Source organism: Plectropomus leopardus, chromosome 12 (genome assembly GCF_026936395.1).
Source record: "Plectropomus leopardus strain MGB_pleo_1.0 chromosome 12, ASM2693639v1, whole genome shotgun sequence".
NCBI classification, from domain to species: domain Eukaryota; kingdom Metazoa; phylum Chordata; class Actinopteri; order Perciformes; family Serranidae; genus Plectropomus; species Plectropomus leopardus.
In genome coordinates this window covers 14,499,422-14,517,837 of record NC_142187.1, presented here as the reverse complement: position 1 = coordinate 14,517,837, position 18,416 = coordinate 14,499,422, and the positions used below count along the sequence as shown (strand labels likewise).

The window sequence follows — 18,416 nt, the reverse complement described above, 5'->3', positions numbered from 1 at the left end:
ACCACTAGATTAGATTACTCCAAACTGCACACGCACAACCTTACTATTGAACTACACACTCACATTCCAGTCTAGTGAGGTGACGTCTTTGTTGCTGGGTACATCCTGGCCCCCTTCTCGTATGCAGTGCCTCAGAACCAGCTGTGTGGACCCGCCTGTGCTGTTTTCACTCAGGTTCCAGATCCGTGCTGTTGAGTCCCCAGACCTGCCCGAGTCAACGCACACAGAGAGACACACACACACACACAAAATCTAACATTAGGTAACATGTCTTTGACTCTTAACATCAGTTATAAAAAATGGCATAAAACTGACCATTGTTGCTCTTGAGTGGGGTTGGGGTTTGAAAGCATTTTATCAAACCTGAACCCAGTGTAATTTCCAAAATATTTTTAACTGCCTACCAAACTTTTTCACATAATATATTGAGGAAAAAGCAGAGACATTTTACAAGCACAAAACTTGTTAACTTTTAAGTGGCCCCTGACGCAGCAGCTCTTCATTAAGCGCACAGTGCCGTTGCATTTTTCTTTCATAATCATTTCATTTTGAGATGTGTGCCTTTGCTCAGGAGCAGCACTGTTGAATATACAGTGTGTGAACCCAGGTGAATACTCGCCTCTGTTGGGTCGGACACTTATAAATGAGCACTTAATATTTGCCTTAGGCAGAAGAAAGTTCAATTAAATTTTATGAAGATGATGAATTACTTTGAACCTTGATTATGGTTTGTTTGGCAAAGTTAGATCAATCCTTCCTAATGACAAAGGCTTTGATCCATGTGCTGTGAAGGAAAATAAAGTTATGGATTAACACTTTAACAGATTAACAGATAATTAGGGTTTAGGGTAATGCTCATTTTACCGTCAGACAAAGCATGCCCTGGGATGGATGAGAAGGTAATAAACTTATCACACAAAATAACATCTATTTTTCAGACACTGGTAACTCACTGAGTTATGTCAACATTAACCAGTTATCAGTTAACTGCAGAGATTTTTTTGGACCGGTTACTGATGTCGGATTATAGGTGAATTTTGCTTCTCTTCAGTTTACTGCAAAACACTGGGATCTGGTAGGAACTAGCTAGCAGCACTGATCATTTGGCGATTACCACTAGTAATGCTGTCCAGACCCAACAGCGTTTCTGTGGAAATATTGTTGCCACCCTCTGCTCTCCCTCCAGGTTGTCCTGGTGAATGAGTGGCTCAGTTTTGAGCCACAAACCCTCTTTACCATTTTTCAACTACTGTTAGATCTGTTAGTGCCATTAGTTGTGTCAGTACTGTAGATGGCAGTAACATACTTAATGCTACGAGGGATTTACAGCTAAAAATGAAGCCGCCTACTCAACCGGGTTACCTGGGGTGAGATGAGAGGGTGGCCACCATGTTTCCACAGCATGTCCTGCCACTGCGACTATGTTACTAGTGGTAATCACCGAATTAGCAGCACGTTTAGCCGATGCCGCCCGACCTGGATAGTGCGCAGTGCCAGGAGCTAATATTAGCTAGACAGTGGAGACAGTAGGGTGGGCAGACATCAGGCCTCGAGGGAATCCCTTTGTCCCTTTAAGCGTTGCTGTTAAGGTGCAGCATGTGTCTCAGTAACTTTAATAATCTGTATTTTGTAGAGTGTTTAATTTCCTCGTCTTTACATCTTTTGGGGCAGATTAAACCATGTTTGCTTTTTGCTCATGGGGCTTTTGTTTCACTTCACCGTGGCAAGTGTGGCTGTAGTAGGCTGTGCACCTGTCTTTATTGCTCTCTCTGAGTGGGGCGGAAAAGCGCCATGTGTTATAGCTGAAAGCAAAACACAAGACTCTTACACTGAGCTGAAGTAAAATGAGTGTTCATAACTCCAGTTAAGTATATAAACAGTTGTTTATAAAGTGTGGTGTTTTGCAGTAAGTGGAATTTCAGTGGAGAGGAGACAACTTAGTGGAGCAGAGGTGACAAAAGCTGCGCTTTGTATTGCTCTGCATCAAAGTAAAAAGGCCTGTGTGACAGCTGAAATTCGGGATCGGATGTTCCACAAGCTAAATTTTCCCGATGAGTCAAAAAATGCCTTTATTGGCCACCAATCCAATGTTTGATATCGGATCACTTCTCCCCTAGTCCTTTTTCTTTTTTTTTTTTTTTTTTGTTTTTTTTTAAATCAACTGGTTATTTACCGGTAAATTGGTGTTAGGCTGTGGAAAGCAAAATTTCAATTCCCAGACCATCTACTGGGTGCATCTTGTCAAATTATATGCATTTTACTTGTTTTCCATCTCTCAGATATCTAAGGGTCTTTCCTGAGCCAGCTGTAAACATTAAATATAATCAAAGGAGATTTTGTTTCATAGAGAAGATTTGTTTGAATTGGAGACTAACAAAGCTCTGTGTTATGCTTACTTTGACCCTCAAAATTAAATGAGAATACAGTAAAAATGCAGCATTTGCTGTTTGGCCCATATGGCTAATAGGCGCATAGTGTTAAAAGAACCCAACCCCATTCTTGAGGCTGGTTTTTCAGTCAAAAGTCAAAAAACAAACAGTGCTCATTGCTTAAGATAGTGAAACTGCAACAAACAAATCATTAACCCACTGAATTGGTGTACAAGAATAAAAGACCCTACTCGACAACCAACAGCCATTCAAGGGCTATAACCCCTCTCAACTGACTGATCTATCAGTGGAGTCATGGCTGACTAACACTGCTTGGTCATTTGTGGTACTCTATGGACAAAAAGCCTTTAGTCATCAGTTGTTACTGGAAAAATCTGTGTGATTACCAGTGTCACAGTAATAATGTGAAACATTCTTTGCTAATTGTAAGACATTCTTCTGCGTGAGTTCATTCATCTGGCGAGGAAAAATAGTGACACTGGAAAATCAGCAATTACAGTCAACAAAGCTTTGTTTACTAGCAGTAAATGAGAAAATCGAGCTTCCTCTCTTCACACGCTCAAGTTTCCCCTGAATAAGATAAATTGACTATATTCAGAAATGTTTTGTAAATTAGTTATCTGGCTGATAGGAGATAAAGATTTTGCCTTTACTCACGGAGGTCTTTTTAAGTTAAATAGGAAGACCTAGTCTTGGCCACAAACAAAGACCAGAGGGACTAATCAGAGCATATGCTGCTGTGTTTTTTCAAAAACATAATGGTTGAAAGCTGTCATTAAAAAGGCAGCTGTATTAAATTTGAAACTACATTTAGCACCACGGTTATTGCCTCTGCCAACCAGTAAAATGACAGTTAACATCCATGTCTGTTCAGACTCATAGATTAGTGTCACCAATTCAGCTTCTAATCTGTTCCTCAGTTATGGCGATAGACAATATTATGATGTCATAGAAAAGTGACCTTTGACTTTTTGGAAATTGCTTCCTCATTTCATCCTATTAGATATTTGTGTGATATTCTGTCATCATTAATGTATATATTTCCTGAGTTGTGGCCAAAAACATGTTTTGTGAGGTCATAGTAACCTTTGACCGTTAATTTTAATCAGCTCATCCTTCAGTCCAGGTGGAAGTTTGTGCCAAATTTGAGGAAAGTCCCTTACAGTGTTCCTGAGAACAAGACAGACAGATGAACAGAAGGACAATATGCTGCATAATTAATGGAAATGTTATCAAAATCACAATGTGGCCAAGGGCAAAATCCAAATCGCAGGAGCTGCAATTTTTTTGCGAATTTTTTTTTTGCGTTACTGTAAATGAAGCATCGCAGTGCTACAGCAAGTCCCAGGCCAAGACATCATATTTCAGATTTAAGGAAACATTCTTGTTTGGTACAGACCCCAGCAAAAATAATCATCATTTTCAGACTTTTATCAGTGAAAAATGAAATGCAAAAAATACTATCTCCATCTAAATGTTGACTCATATCAGAATATCTGTCAACATAATCGCAATATAACAGTTTTTTTGCTTACTGCAGAGCCAGGATAACCAATAACTATGCCTCTGGCCTCACCTTTTGCCAACATGGAGGCCTAAAAATGTAATAGTAACATGACCAATGTATATTCAGACACAATGCATCACTCAACTTTACTGTTCCAGTAAGAATGACACTTTTCCATAATATTTTACACACTGCAGGACCAGTGACTACTGTGGGGATGCGAGGGATGAGATGGAGATACTGACCCGGATGCGAGGAGGTCATTCACTGGGTTCCAGGCACAGATAAAAACTTCGGATTCGTGGCCCCTCAAGACCATGGCTTTACTCTGAGGGATCTCCACGTCCCTGTCCACCTCCATCATCTCTGAGTGGTGATCTACAGGAAGGAGTGAGAAACAAACCTTTAACTCAAAGTTTACATAATGAGATTGGTTAGCTGCTGTCCTACTACTGCTGAAGGTAAGGAGGAGGTAATGCAATTTAAAGCAGGGTTCCCAGATATTTTCATGGACAAAATTCGCCAGTATGTTACATTATGTGGAGGGTTATCCCCGAAAGATTACTGTTACAATTAGTTTTATTACACACAACAAAATTCCATGACTTTTCCAGAACTTTTAAAGATTTTCACTAATTCCATGACTTTTCCAGGCCTGGAAAATGACACTGTGAAATTCCATGACTGTTTTAGGTTTTCGCTGACTGTAGGAACCCTGTTAATGGTAATAGACTATAAACAAATCTGATGAATCTCTGCTCCTGGTAAAAAAGCTATTAATTTTGTGATGAATAGCCAAAGTCTCCCGACTACAGTGTCTCTATTTAAGGATTCCTGCAAGGTATAATAACAAACATCCATTTTCACAATGGCAGAGTCTCATAAGGACGGTCTGACATCATCTAATTCCTTCAAACCAGTCCAGCACCACAGCAGCGCTCATGGACGTCACTGTCTGATCTTGTTAATTCAAACAGAATGGCGACGCCACTGTTTCTTGACAGGCCTCAAATAAACGGCGCTCTACTGAGTGAACAGCAGCCTGAGCAGCTGACAGCAGTGAAATTAAAGAGCAGGCTGTGCTTGTTGTTGAATGACCAAAAGTGTTAGTGCCAAACCACAGCTCATCCAAAAGATGGTGGTGTGCAAAATACAAGTTATCAAGCAAAGTGCCCTTATGTTTCACTCCTCTTTAGCCTGTGAAAACCTGAATTCAACCGTCAGTAACACTATAATTTCATTCTGAGGCCCAGTGTGTTGTTGTCATTAAAACTTGTTGGGGGAAAAGAGGGGAGGGTTTGAGGAAACACAACCAGACCACATTTTTCCTTTTTACGCTAAAACAAACAATTGTGTGCAAGAAAAAAGGTGAGTAAAGATGTGGAGACAGTGCTACACAGGAAGGACAAAACCATGAGGAAACATGCGCCGCTGGAAGAAAAACACCAGACTAGCTTTATGTAATACCAAACAAGCCACAGACATTTAGCACAAAATTAAATCCAAATGTTGTTCTGCAGCTGTCATGAGAAAAGCAAATAGAAAATGCACACAAACAGCGGTGGTAAGCTTAAAGAATACTCTGACAGTGTTACACTGAAATCACCTTCTGTGGAAATTGTGAAGGAAAAGAAATCAATGCAGTGATATATTTTACTGCACATTATTCTATCAATACGCTCTACTTCATATAATTCAAATCTTTTGACCATAATTTATATCAAGAACCAGATGATGGGGGGAATGCCAAACTGCTTATACAGCATCTTATAAACATGAATCTGATTATGTCAAAGCGTTTAACGTAGGAATAACATCCTGCATAAGAACATAAAACATCTCTGGAATTTAGTCAGCCATCTGTTTGGTAAGGAGCTGATTCACAGAGTGTTTACAACTGTGAGCGCTCTTACTGGCTAAGGCGTGGGATCCGTTTTCCTCCCCGTTGGCAGCGCCCTCGCCATTCTTGGTACTTCCCTGGGGCCCTGTGCTGCTGCCACTGCTCGCCGCCTGCTGCTGCTGCTGGGCCAGCTTGTCCCTGTAGGCCTGCTGCCTGGTTTGGACGACGTCTGGCATCACAGCATCAATCAGAGATAGCGACTCAATGGGCCGCCCGTCAAATAAGGTCCCGTCCTACAGAGACAACATGCAAATTGTTAGTTGTTATTCATTCAGATTTAATACAGACTTTAACAAAATGAACAGCAAAGACATAGGTTTTTCAAGAACTGCTACTTTATTTTCAAAGCTAATTGTTTATTGAACATAAATAAATAATGTGATCCAAAGATCAGCGATGTCGATTTATGAGATCACCACATAGCCTGAAATACTGAGCCTGAGCCCGACAGACAAAAATAACATATCTTTCTCAACTCCACTTCACTCAAAATAACTTCAATCTCAGTGTCTAAAAAGTTTTCCTTTTTCTCTTTCTTTTTCTCTACTTGAGGCATTTGCGCAGGCAACAGGATGCATCACCCAGAGTCATTTTCTCCTCCTCATATGGCTGTTCATGGACGGGGATGTAAACTAACTGCTGTGTAGCAGGAGCGTGCCGTCAATTTATGACTGATTGCATTCATGAACTACATACATACCTGCGCTCAAATCCGAGTTTTCTGCTGTGTTCATGAATCTGGTGTAGGTCATGGTACCGAGGTGATTTATGTGCAAATCTGCTCTCAGATTTACTCATGTTTCATGGATGAGACCCAGTGTCAGCTGGCTAGAGGGAGATCGCCAGAAGGCTGAAAGTATCTGCTGAGGTGAATGTGCATCGCTAATAACAAGCTCACTTATCTTTAACATGGTTATGCATCCGGTCTGATCTCCATAGCACAGATGACAGCTAAATAGCTTGTTTACATGAAGTAACATTAACAGGCATATTTTAATGAACTCAGTGTGGACAGAGAGCTCTGGTGTTTCACAATGCTATGTGAAATCGGACATTTGTTTTTTTGTTGGGACACGGTGTCCCAGTAAGGAGCAGCTGCTGAGTCAAGTGGAACACCTGGTAAAATTTGGTAAATCGGTCTGGTACAGCGTTTGGCTTGATATCAAATCGGTTTTGAAATTTTCACACCGGCCCAACCCTAGTATCAACAACTAAATTTCTGGTATTGTGACATGCCTAATTCGCATTATCCTTCAGATTGTCCACTAAATTTCCTACAATGTAGAAACCAACAGACAAATGTGAGTCAAAACACTGACAGTGCTGCTCTTCTTGCCAGCATGTTGTAAGGTTACACTAATCAGTAGCTGAGGGTTTAAAGATGGAGCCTGACCTCATTGATGCTGACTTCAGCCTCCACATACTGCAGACCCTTCTGGATGATGGAGATGAGGGCAGCAGGGGGCACCAGGGCTCCATTGATGTTGGACTGGCTGATGTGACTCTCTATGCCAAAGGTGAATGCTGAGTGGGAGAAGCCTGGGGGAGGCATGGATGATTTGAGAAATAGGATTTAGTCAAGAGTGAAGAGCAGCAGAGTATAATATGAAATTTGAAATATTTTTTAAATAGGTAAACAAAGAGTGCAATAGACAACAACTGCATTCAGAGAGGTAGCGTCTTAAATATATATATATATATATATATATATATATATATATATATATGTGACTTACCTGACTCTTGTAGGTATCTGTAAACCAGGAAATTGACTTCATCACTGCTTATGCTCATTTTTACTCCTGGTGATTAAACCATTGGGTCAGCACAGGATAGGAGCCTGTGAAAGCAACCACAGAGCAGCTTTATTGAGTTGGTGGTATTACACATTATTGAACTGAGCTAAAAGGAAGCTTTAGCAGCATCTTCTTCACTGAAGTTCTGGGTTGTGATAGGAAACAGTCGCTGGCCGATTAATCGGATTTTAAATTCGATTATGATTTTGGCGCACCCTTTCCTCATGCTCCAAAGTCCAAACAGAAGTTTTAGCACAGTCTGGAAACAGAGAGCCACAGCACACTGCCTCTCTGGTTGTTTTGAAACTTCTCATTTTAGATCCAGACAGAGTGTGCAGCGAGAGAGGGAGCACGAGCGACAACAAGCATGAGCAGGGAGAGCAAACGTGTATATGCCGGTGCTGCAGTGAGGCTGCAGTGAGAGGAGCAGACAGTATGACGTGAAACACTGCTGTGTGATGTGTGAACAGTTGAGGCTGTTTGTCAGAGAATAAAAGCTACAACTCCTCAAGACCCGAGACATGTTCTCATGTCTAGCTCGCCAGCTGCTTATTAAAGTGACAGAAGTTAGCCCCGAATTTAGCAAGCTAAGTTAGATTCCCACCAGAAACTGACCAGGCTCCCTCAAGGTGGACTGTTAAGGCGAACCAGCTTTTCTCATTGTAGTGACACAACAATGGCTGCACCACAGAGCTTTCATTGTTTTTCAGTTAACTTGCCTTTAAAGTTAAAGGATATCCAGTGTTAAAAATAAACACCAGATTTAATGTTCAATAACTGCACGATGTTCAAAAGGCCAGTGAATAATCATGTTAAATAATTGTGATTTCAATATCAATCAAAATATGTGTGATTATTATTTCTGCCATAATTGAGCAGCCCTAGTAAACAGTATGATGACATGCAGGAGCACTGAGCCAATGGTAAAGGATAGTCCTCACACACACACACACACACACACACACACACACACACACACACACACACACACACACACACACACACACACACACACAGAGCTAGGATGGCATTACACTACTAGCTAATTACATAGTCCACAACCAAACTGGCACACACCGTGAAAACTGAGAAGAGGAAGAGGTTAAAAACAACATCACCTTGCCTGACCTAGATCTTGCAACTTCCAAACAGAGAAGCAGGCAGACGCAAGCTGTGATCTGCCATTTGATACATTATGATGTTTCGTTCCTCTCTAGTTTTGTTGGCTGCAGAAGCCTCCTGGCTCTAGGCAGGGCACCAGTTTCCATTCATTAACCTACAACTGGAAATAATTACCAGCCGCCTTCATGAGGCAGGGTGGGTATTTTGGAGTAAAACGTCTGGAATAGATGGGCTTCAAACCTCGGAAATAAGAGATCCTACAGTGCTTGCGTCCCGGCTCCGTATTTATTCATGCACAACCCGCACTGTTTAAATGGGACTGTGGAAATAAACAAGGGGATCTGGACGGGGGACAGAACCTCTACTGTTTCCATCATGCCAGCCCACTGAAAAAGTCAACACATCTCCTGCTGCATCCTAGAGGCTGAGGTCCAAGACCAACTGAACCAAGAGGCCTGGAATCTAGTAGAAGCCCTTCAGCTATCCATAACAAGGTGGTCAGAAAGTCCTGGTGGTGAGTGTGTCTCACACTGAAGCACTAAACGCCGTGAAATGGCTGTTAAGAATGACATCAACAATAAATGCCAACAATCGTCGTACATAAAACACAGTGCTTTTTCCACTGCACCCGCACTGTACTCATGCTCTTATAGCGCGTTGTTTTTCCACTACACTCTTTTTAAGGGTCAGTGTAGTTATGGTGCACTACAAGCATGTTGATATAGCACTCTTGCACATCTGACACTAGTCTGTTTTGAAAGGCTGCCGGCAAATGTCATCACTATGCAAGTGACGCAGGAGCGGTGAATGGGGTCAGCGCTCACTTGTGTTTACCATACGCCATAAGACTTTGAAAACACTTTTAAAGGACTACACAAGAGTTCCTTTAGCTTACGTCAAGTGGTAATTATGACTTTTTAAGGCTCTTAATACTACTTGGAATGAAAATTCAGACCAGTTTTACTCAAAACAATATTGAAGAAATTAAAACATAGACCCACATCAATTCCAACGATTTTACCAAAAATATTTATACAAACAAAAAACATGACTTTTTGGGTGATGTGATGACCTTATGTGGGAGGCATTCAGTTTTTTTTTTTGTTCATTTTATTTGTTGTTGTTTTTTAGGTACCAGTTTTTTCAAGATTTTACAATGCAATGTAAGAAAGAAAGCAATTCATAATATCCACCTTCCCATGTCTTCACATTTTTAAGACTTTTGAAAGATCGATTTAAGAGATTTTAATACCAAATGCCTTATTTTTTTGATTAATTATTTTAATGTCTTTACAGACTTTTTAAGGATCTGCAAATACCTTGCTATACCCTCTCAGGTCTGAAAACAATACTATTTTTTGGTCTAACACTTGAAGATTGGGGACTGGGGATCTTACGGGGTCATTGTTTGCAACATCAAAACTAGATTCCTTTAGAGAGTATTTTCTATCCTGCTTCTGCTGGAAAATACTATGCTGCACTCCCTTTAACAAATATGACATATTAGCAATTCCGTACATGTCCACAAAACACATAACTTTAGAAACACAAGAAAAAAGGTGTCATATGTCAACACTATTCTTGTCAATTTGGTATAATATATTCCACAGCATTCCAGCAGTTTTTTTTGCCAGTGAATTTTCAAAACTTTTTATGACTTTTTCACAATATTTTACCATATACAAATATTTAAGTAGCTTAAAATAGAATGGACGATAATATCAGTATGTCATCTGCATGACTAATACGACAAATAGATTTTTGTATTGACAAAGTGGACATGTACAAAACATCATGTTGAAGTATTTTTCTTATTTTGTACAATGAATGGATATTAAATACAGTGAAAAGCATTGTATCTTATGTCTCTGCTGGTGGGCCATCACGATAAAGTATGCATCATATGATGTTACTTCCAATACAAAAGAGACTTGATGATCACCAAAATAATATGTAAAGAGGGGGATATATTAATGTCGGTATCAGTTATAGGCCAAATGTGTTGTTGCATATCGGCATATCAGATATCAGCAAAAAATCCAATAACACACATCCCTACTAGACACTTTGCTGACAACAAGTGAAGTAGGTGCAATTCCAAGGCACATTTGGCCACTATTTCACCTGGGTATGCCTCTCTTTTGAGCTGTGTGTTATACTTGTCATTCAGAAGCCACCACACAATTCCCTATTGTTTCAGGTTAAGCAAACTTCTAATACCTGCTAACTTTACATACCAACCACCAACTGGCTACATATACTGATATGTAGGTCTCGTGAGATTATTGACGTCTTAACAGTCATGCAGTGCAGCGCTAGATTTTGAATTAGTGACATAAGGAATGTATTTTGGACATGTTTTTGAATTTTGTGGACTCTTTGTTTTCTCCACAACTGCTCCAGTTTCTCCTCTTTTTTCCACAGTACAAGAAATGTGAGACTTGCTCACATTCTTGCACCTCTGAGATGTCCCCTCCATGTTTATATTCTGCTCAGTTTGCTACTTTCTTGTATTAGCCAAAACAAAATATTTACCATGTTTGATTTTGTCGGAAAGTCAGGAGGAAAAGACAGCTGACTCAAGACAGCTTTGATTGGCTTTGATGACTACCTTACACAAAACGATCACACAAGCATGCACCAACTGAGGTAAAACTCCTGATTTTATTCCGACATTGGAAATTGGTCTGCAACAGTGAAATGACTTGAAAAGACATTCGGGGTAATGCTGGCATTACAAGAATAGTTTGCCAAATTTCTCTGGCCGACATAATGTTCAATATATGACTGTTTTATGAACTTCAGCACAGATCGACAGCATAGACACATCACTGCCGACATAATTTTGCTTTCTAAGGAGATTAACAGCTGCAAACTAGACACAGGAGTTACATGACGTGCAAATGACATAACCTCACCTGCCTGAATCATGTTATCAGGTTATGTCACAATATTTTCAGTTGTAGATGTGATGGTAGAGCAGAGGGCATCCTGATAAGCAGCTATTGAAGTGGAACTAAACAACAAACAAGTTGTTATCCAAAGTGCTGAGTTGACTTTCAGATTCATGCTATAAAATTTTCAAGCATAAATCGACCAAATAGTTTAGAATTATAACTCCCCAAGACTCAGAGCTATGAAGTGACTGTTGGTCAAACTAAGACTGGCCCAAGCAGCTAGAATGGAGAGCTTTAAACTCATTGACATTAGTCTCACATTACAAGACGCCCAGACTACATCTGAACTGTGCCAACGTCGGCCTCGCACTGAGGGAGTCTGCATCTCTATACAGATCACTGACTTTGAGGTCAGTGATTACTTGGTACAATCTTGTTTTACGTGGCAAAGCTCAATACAGTTACCAAATTTTATTTTGGATTGGTTACAAAATGTTTTTAACTCAAGTTCACTTTTCCTGCAGCAAGATTCTCTTGTGTGCACTTCAATTTGTGGCCTAGCATGCAACTGATAAAAAGAATTTTGGGGTTAAAAATTCTACTTGGCTACAATATGAGTCTCTTCAGGATTATGTGATGTTACATCACAACAGACATGCAGCAAGGGGCTGAGGCCGGAATCGAACTGGTGGCCACTGTGGCGAGTATACACCCTCTGCACATGGGGGCACCTGCTCCATCCACCGAGCCACTGGGCACCCCTACCAAACGGTTATTAACAGATTTAATGACTGAGTCAAGTTGTTTCGGCGTTGATTTGAGATTAACATCTTGGTGTTGGATTTTAACTGCTGCTGTGGGGCTTCAGCCCAAGGCGCAAAGTATAAAGAGTCGGGATGAGATCAAGCTGTGTAAAGCATTCATCTGTTGCTGCACTCCCCCACCACCACCATCATAAATAGATTCTAATTCTGTGAGGAAAACTAAATAATAATAACAATAATAATAATATTAATATACTTCAAATTTGTAGCAGCATCACATTTTTTTTTTGCTTTTTTCATTTGCCCATGCAGTTCCATTTAAAAGAACGTCTTTAAACATTGCAACTTGCAGCGAATAAATAATAATACTAATAAAGCTGCCTTGAAATGTGGCATTTCAGGCTGCAACCATCTGAAAAAAAAGCCTGCAAAATCCTGGTGGGACTGACTAGTAGAGCTGCCCCTTGAAAGTTGGGGATTCGAAACATCAGTCAGTCAGTCAGACCCTCAGTCAACTGAGATTGCTTCAAGTCAAGCAGTCTTTTTTTCTGTACAGTGTAATTCCGGGGACGTTTTGGTCCCCAGATTTTTCTGTGGAGTGAGTGTTCTTGACTTTCATGCTTGTCTTTACAGCTGCGCACATGCAGGCAGCATAAACTGTGGCAGGCAGCCAAATGGAGGGAGAGAGAGACAGCACCACAAGGTGAAGAAGTGGTGAATTTACATTGCACTGCAAGTTAATCAGATACAGTCTCTGGGTTTTGTGTGATATATAGTGTCAGCAAAACACCTACACACTGTGGAACAATCACAACAGTTACATAAAACATATGTTCTTCATGTGAGATTCATAAACATGTTCTTAAAAACCATTACTGCACACTCGTAATCAATGTACAGTTGTTTCAAAGCCATTGTTTCATAATTGTGTTTTCCATAGTTGCACATCTATGTTTTGAACAGGGTCCCATATGACACAAAGTTCAACAGAAAGCCAAAAAAAACTGAAGCGTTGCCACCCTCTGCCAAACTTTGAGTACCATGAATGAATTTAGCAGTGGAACCACCATACTAATGAAATAACTCAGACCACCCTCACAATCTCAGAAAAACAAAGAAATACCACCAGTGGTATGCGGCCTTTATCAATCAGTTGGTCTGCCTTAATTCCCCTTGTAGTGGGATATATTCTTACCAAGAGCTTGCTCCTTCTCATAACCAAAGCCACAACAACCACTTCTACTGCACTTAGCCTCAGAATAGAAAGGAATTACATTTGCAAGTAAGGGAACAGCTCTAGTTTTAACCTATAAGAGCTCTCTATAAAGGCAACATCTACGTAAACAACTGTATTATTAGAGGCATTTTAAGGTGAAGATTTGACAAAGCAAATTTGTTTAACAGACATGTTAAACAATTCATGTTTGTTCCAACCCTTTTGAGGGGAAACATATAACACTAACTTGCTGGTCTTGACTGAGGCCACATCCACACTAATAACTCTGAAAACAAACAAACTTCAGAGTTAATCTGGATCCTTGTTAACACACCTGAAAACACATGTCATGGGAACATTCACGTACAACTGGCATGTGTGTACTAGGGCTGGACCAAAATATTTGGCTATTGGAGTTTTCAATAAAGGCATTCGGATATACTTTTTTTGGTCAGAGGATTAATGCCATTTCAGTACTTGTGATATTGCTGCGGCGCCTGTCACACACACAGGAACAAATATGACCATTTTACCCAACGGTTATTAATGGTTTTATTGACTGACTCAAGCCATTTCGGTGTCGGTGTGAGCAGCACCGGAACGCAAACACCCCACAGCTCAGCCTGGGTGGAGCTCTTTATTGCTGAACAGAGCAGGTGAATTTTAATATCTTCCATAATGAGGACATGTATCATTTCAGACGCACGGTGAAATTTAACAGACTTTTAGAACACTGGACTAAGACTGTTGTACTGATAACTGTCAGAGTTTTTTTTTTTTTTTTAACAAACTATAAAGTTTCACAACCACCGTCAAGCAGTCAGAGGTACACCAGACTCTCTCTCACCTAACAATGAAGCTCTGTGGCACACAGTGTCCCTCTCAACTGACACGCTGAAACTGTCAGGGGTCAGGATCCCATCTCTCCCTCACCTCCCTCATTTGTGATCCCCTCTCTCCGCCTGACGATGAAGCTCTGGGGCATATGGTGTCGGCGCAGTATTGAAAAGTCTTCAGTCAAACGATACCTGCGTTGTATTCTTTTTGCGCCAGTGGTTTGATCCTGAACCATCCTGTCTCTCCACCAGACCAGCTGACTTTCTGTTTCAGCCATCTCCAGAGCTGCTATCCTCCTAACAAACGCTAAGTTCAACGTCTTTCTGGTAAGCATGAGCTGCACAGCTGCTCAGCAGCAGCAGCAGCTGCAGCTTCATCTTCTCTGGTCACCAGACGTAAGAATTTAAATTAAAAAAATATCACTGTCTAACTACGTTGGTGGCCAGCTGGGTTGTTTAAAGCGGATAGAGAGAGGTGTTGTGTCGGTATACTGGGTGCCATAATCCTCAGGCGCGGTCAAACAAGTGTTGTAACGCTCTCTCTCTCTCTATCTAGCTATCCATCTATCCCGTGATTGATGTAAATTAAGCCCCAATTACTTGAAGTTTTAGGGTATACACACCACTCCATTCATACACCGGGTATTGAATGAAGTACTCTTTGGGCACCGGTTTAAAGGTACTCGTATCAGTGGGGTTATCATAATTTTTAAAACAATACTTAGCCCTACTGTGGATGTAGCCTGAGTCATTTCTGCACCACTTATCCCACTGGATGGATTTAATTTAAAAAACTATAAATTACAGCCATCCTCTGCTCTATGTGACTCCTGACACTTTAGCAATGTGATATTCCAGACAGCAATATAGTGTGCAGCCATAGACACAGACAAAACAAACATGTGGGGAAAAAAAGCTGCAACAATAAAGAATGAGATACACTACCCATGTGATCAGGATGTCTTCAGAGGCGCATCATGGCTCTGTTGTCCTCAGCAAGAACTCTCAGCCCCTGAGACGAAGAGATAGAAACTGAATTATACTTTTGCATCACAGCTGGATCATTGATTGCACTATTTCTCCATTGTGGAATGTGTTGCAGTAAAAAATGTTAACATTTTTCAATACTGTGTGCAGCAACATCTACTTGTTGTACTATTACTATCAATTATTTATCACAAAAAAACATTACTTCCATTCAATAGTCCCCTTGGCATGCTTCACATACTTCAGACAACCTCCCGCCATGTATTGCAGTTTAGTAATCTGTCCTATCTTTCCTGAGTATTGCACTTTTAGCACATTTCATTTGTGTTTAAATCTTGGTTAAGCTGCACAACCATATTCAAAAATTCACAGAAGATTCCCCATCAGTGCTGTGACAAACAACCTTCATTAAAGATAGACATTTTAGCAGCAGCTTGTCAGAGAGTGGGTGAAAAGGCAGCAAAGGAAAGTGTTATGAACAAAGGGGCGTGTCACCAAACAATGAAAGAAACTGGGACAGCTATGTAATAAGCCAAAACAGCCTGGAGATATTCATGCTATGCAAGGCGTAACTGTACCTGAAGCATCATAATTAAAGGGGAAGTATGCTTATATGTTTGGTTTGAGTAAAATAAACAGACTTGTCATCGGGTATGTTTAAATGATGTTAGAAAAAGTAACATTATTGTATTACTTCTACTAAAACTGGACTTTTCCACTGGAATCAAGTCAAACTAACACACCTAGGTAACACGTTTGGGAGTCAATTTACTCTTTCATGTGTGAGCCTCAATCAGACCTGAACTGGCCTGGGCATTCTGCACATGCTCCAAAGTAGCCATGCCAGGCTTTGACCCAGAAATAGAGCAGCATAAATTTATAGGAGAAAGCAAGGCAAAACAACAGAAGAAGACGCAGAAGAAGGGAGTAAAACAAAACAAGACAAAGGTACCAAGTAAAGCGTAGAGTATGCACGAAATTTACAACCCCGAAAACTTATCCAAGTTTTCACCATTCAATGTGCAACCCTTTTGCTGCTTGCTAACTTGCGTAGCATGTGATACAAAGGATCATCCAGAGGAACGTCCAAACCAACTAGCTGAAAGGGGACACATCGCCACCTACTATGGTGGAGTCGGACATACTTCAGTCAATAAATCAATTCTCCCCCCGGTGCTTGTATACTGGGACAAGGACAGTAGTCCAGTTAAATGGCCTGCTCAAGGTGTAACAGTAGCTCAACTTAACTGTACGTGTACACGTATTGTTTGGTAATGTAATTTTACACATTTTAAAATTATTTCCACCTACAATAGTAACCAGCATCTCATTCCTGGTACTGTGTCACCAACTGGGGCCAAGACTATGATTTTTTAGTTTTGTTTGCATGTACATACATTCAATTCATGTTGTTTTGTGGCCATAACAGAAGAAAGGTTGTTTATGAACTATTAGACCTGCTTCAGCTGTCCCTTCTCAAGGCAAACTGATTTCGTGCAAGTTAAAAACATGCAACATACTAATCTGCCGGTTGTGAAATCTGCAAAATTGCGTGGCAAGATACTGGCAGAAATACATTACCCATCCCCCCACGCAAGGTGGCGACTGAATGGGCTTAACAAACTACAGTGAGTACGTTAACCGACACGCTGTATGAGGCACCAAGTCGCCGGCCCAGGCTTATGATTGTGATAAATGCATTTTATAACTGTAAGAAACACCGGAATCAAATGTCGCCTCTGCAATCTGTAGAAAGCTAAAATGTGCTGCAGCCTTTTATCTGTGGAGTGTTACAGTCATTTATCTTATTATACACTTGTACAGGGTGACAATTGTCCACATGTCATGGGTCACTGAGTGAATGGGGGGATGTTAACGGGCTTTATCGGCGCTATTATTACTTGCAATTGTCAACTGAACACGCACTTCGCGCGTCTTCCTGTTAACTTCGTCAACTACTATAATTACCAGTTTATTTACAAACCATTTCAACGCAGTGCCCCTCTGTACTGCCTTGAGCCACTAGCACGCTAGCTAACATGCGAGTTAACATTAGTTTTGCATTGGCGGCGGCTGTAACCGTCACCACACATGCCAGTCCGGCAAGGCGGTCTAACGTTTATGTTTTACAGGTCGCCAACGGCTATTAGCTACCAAACTAATGCAGTTAACGCTATGTGAAATCGCGTTGTGCTAAGTTGTTTTATATAGCAACTGAGTACAACAAAACAACATTTCTGACGGGCATAGTGAGTCCGTCAGCTCGTTACCACTCTCGACCTGCTAACTCGCTAGCTAGGTGGCTAACACTTAGCATGCTAGGCTAATGACAGTGTTGCTATAATCTCGCACCTACTTGGATAAAACCTTTCAATTGACGATATCTTCCTCAGCTCTTGTGTCTCAAGTCAAGACCATGTTATCTCTTTGATCGATAGCAAGACGGGCCGTTTACGCACTTGTATTAACTATCGATAGGTTATAATATTTAAACTAAGCCAGGCGGTAAGAACCAGGCAAAGGCTTCAGACAGTCGACACAGTGGAGTGACCCGGCAGGCGAAAATGAGCTGCCTGTAACTACTGTTATTTCAAAGCGCCACTCGCTAAAGACAGCGATTAATCGTGACGACGGCAGTGTGCGAAATACAGTAACGTAGTCTGGATAACTTATGTAAGAAAACTAGATATGTAACAACATTATTGATTTAAACGTACACCAAGCCAGTGGCGGAGAAAGTATTTAGATCCTTTACTTAAATAAAAGTATTAATGCCACACTATGAAAATACTCCGATAAGATAAAAGTATAATCTGGAAAATAAAGTTCAAGTATGAAAAGCAAAAGTGCCCGATTCAGAAAAATAAAAATAAATAATAATAATAATTCAAAACTATTAACACAAGGGGGGTGTCACTTAAAGTTAAAAATAGTTGCTTTTAAAAAGCAATAAATATGTTATTATTTATTATTGTTTACCATTTATTAAAATAGCTGCCAA

General features: G+C 40.5%; 1 protein-coding gene across 3 annotated transcripts in view; it reads right to left on the bottom strand.

Annotated features, from left to right (window-relative positions):
* Positions 1 to 18,416, bottom strand: part of LOC121951441 (TBL1X/Y related 1b) — a 33,848-nt gene that overhangs the window by 14,844 nt on the left and 588 nt on the right. Inside the window, exons 1-7 of one of the 3 annotated variants that reach the window (XM_042497765.2) lie at positions 17,768 to 17,978; positions 15,374 to 15,440; positions 7,534 to 7,637; positions 7,191 to 7,336; positions 5,811 to 6,030; positions 4,143 to 4,275; positions 64 to 205 (exon numbers count right to left, since the gene is read on the bottom strand). In XM_042497765.2, the coding sequence (XP_042353699.1) occupies positions 64 to 205; positions 4,143 to 4,275; positions 5,811 to 6,030; positions 7,191 to 7,336; positions 7,534 to 7,591 (699 nt within the window). In that variant the 5' untranslated portion in view covers positions 7,592 to 7,637; positions 15,374 to 15,440; positions 17,768 to 17,978. Of the gene's footprint in view, positions 1 to 63; positions 206 to 4,142; positions 4,276 to 5,810; positions 6,031 to 7,190; positions 7,337 to 7,533; positions 7,638 to 15,373; positions 15,441 to 17,767; positions 17,979 to 18,416 lie in introns of those variants that run through there. The other 2 variants (XM_042497764.2, XM_088085205.1) reach the window with 2 other exon arrangements.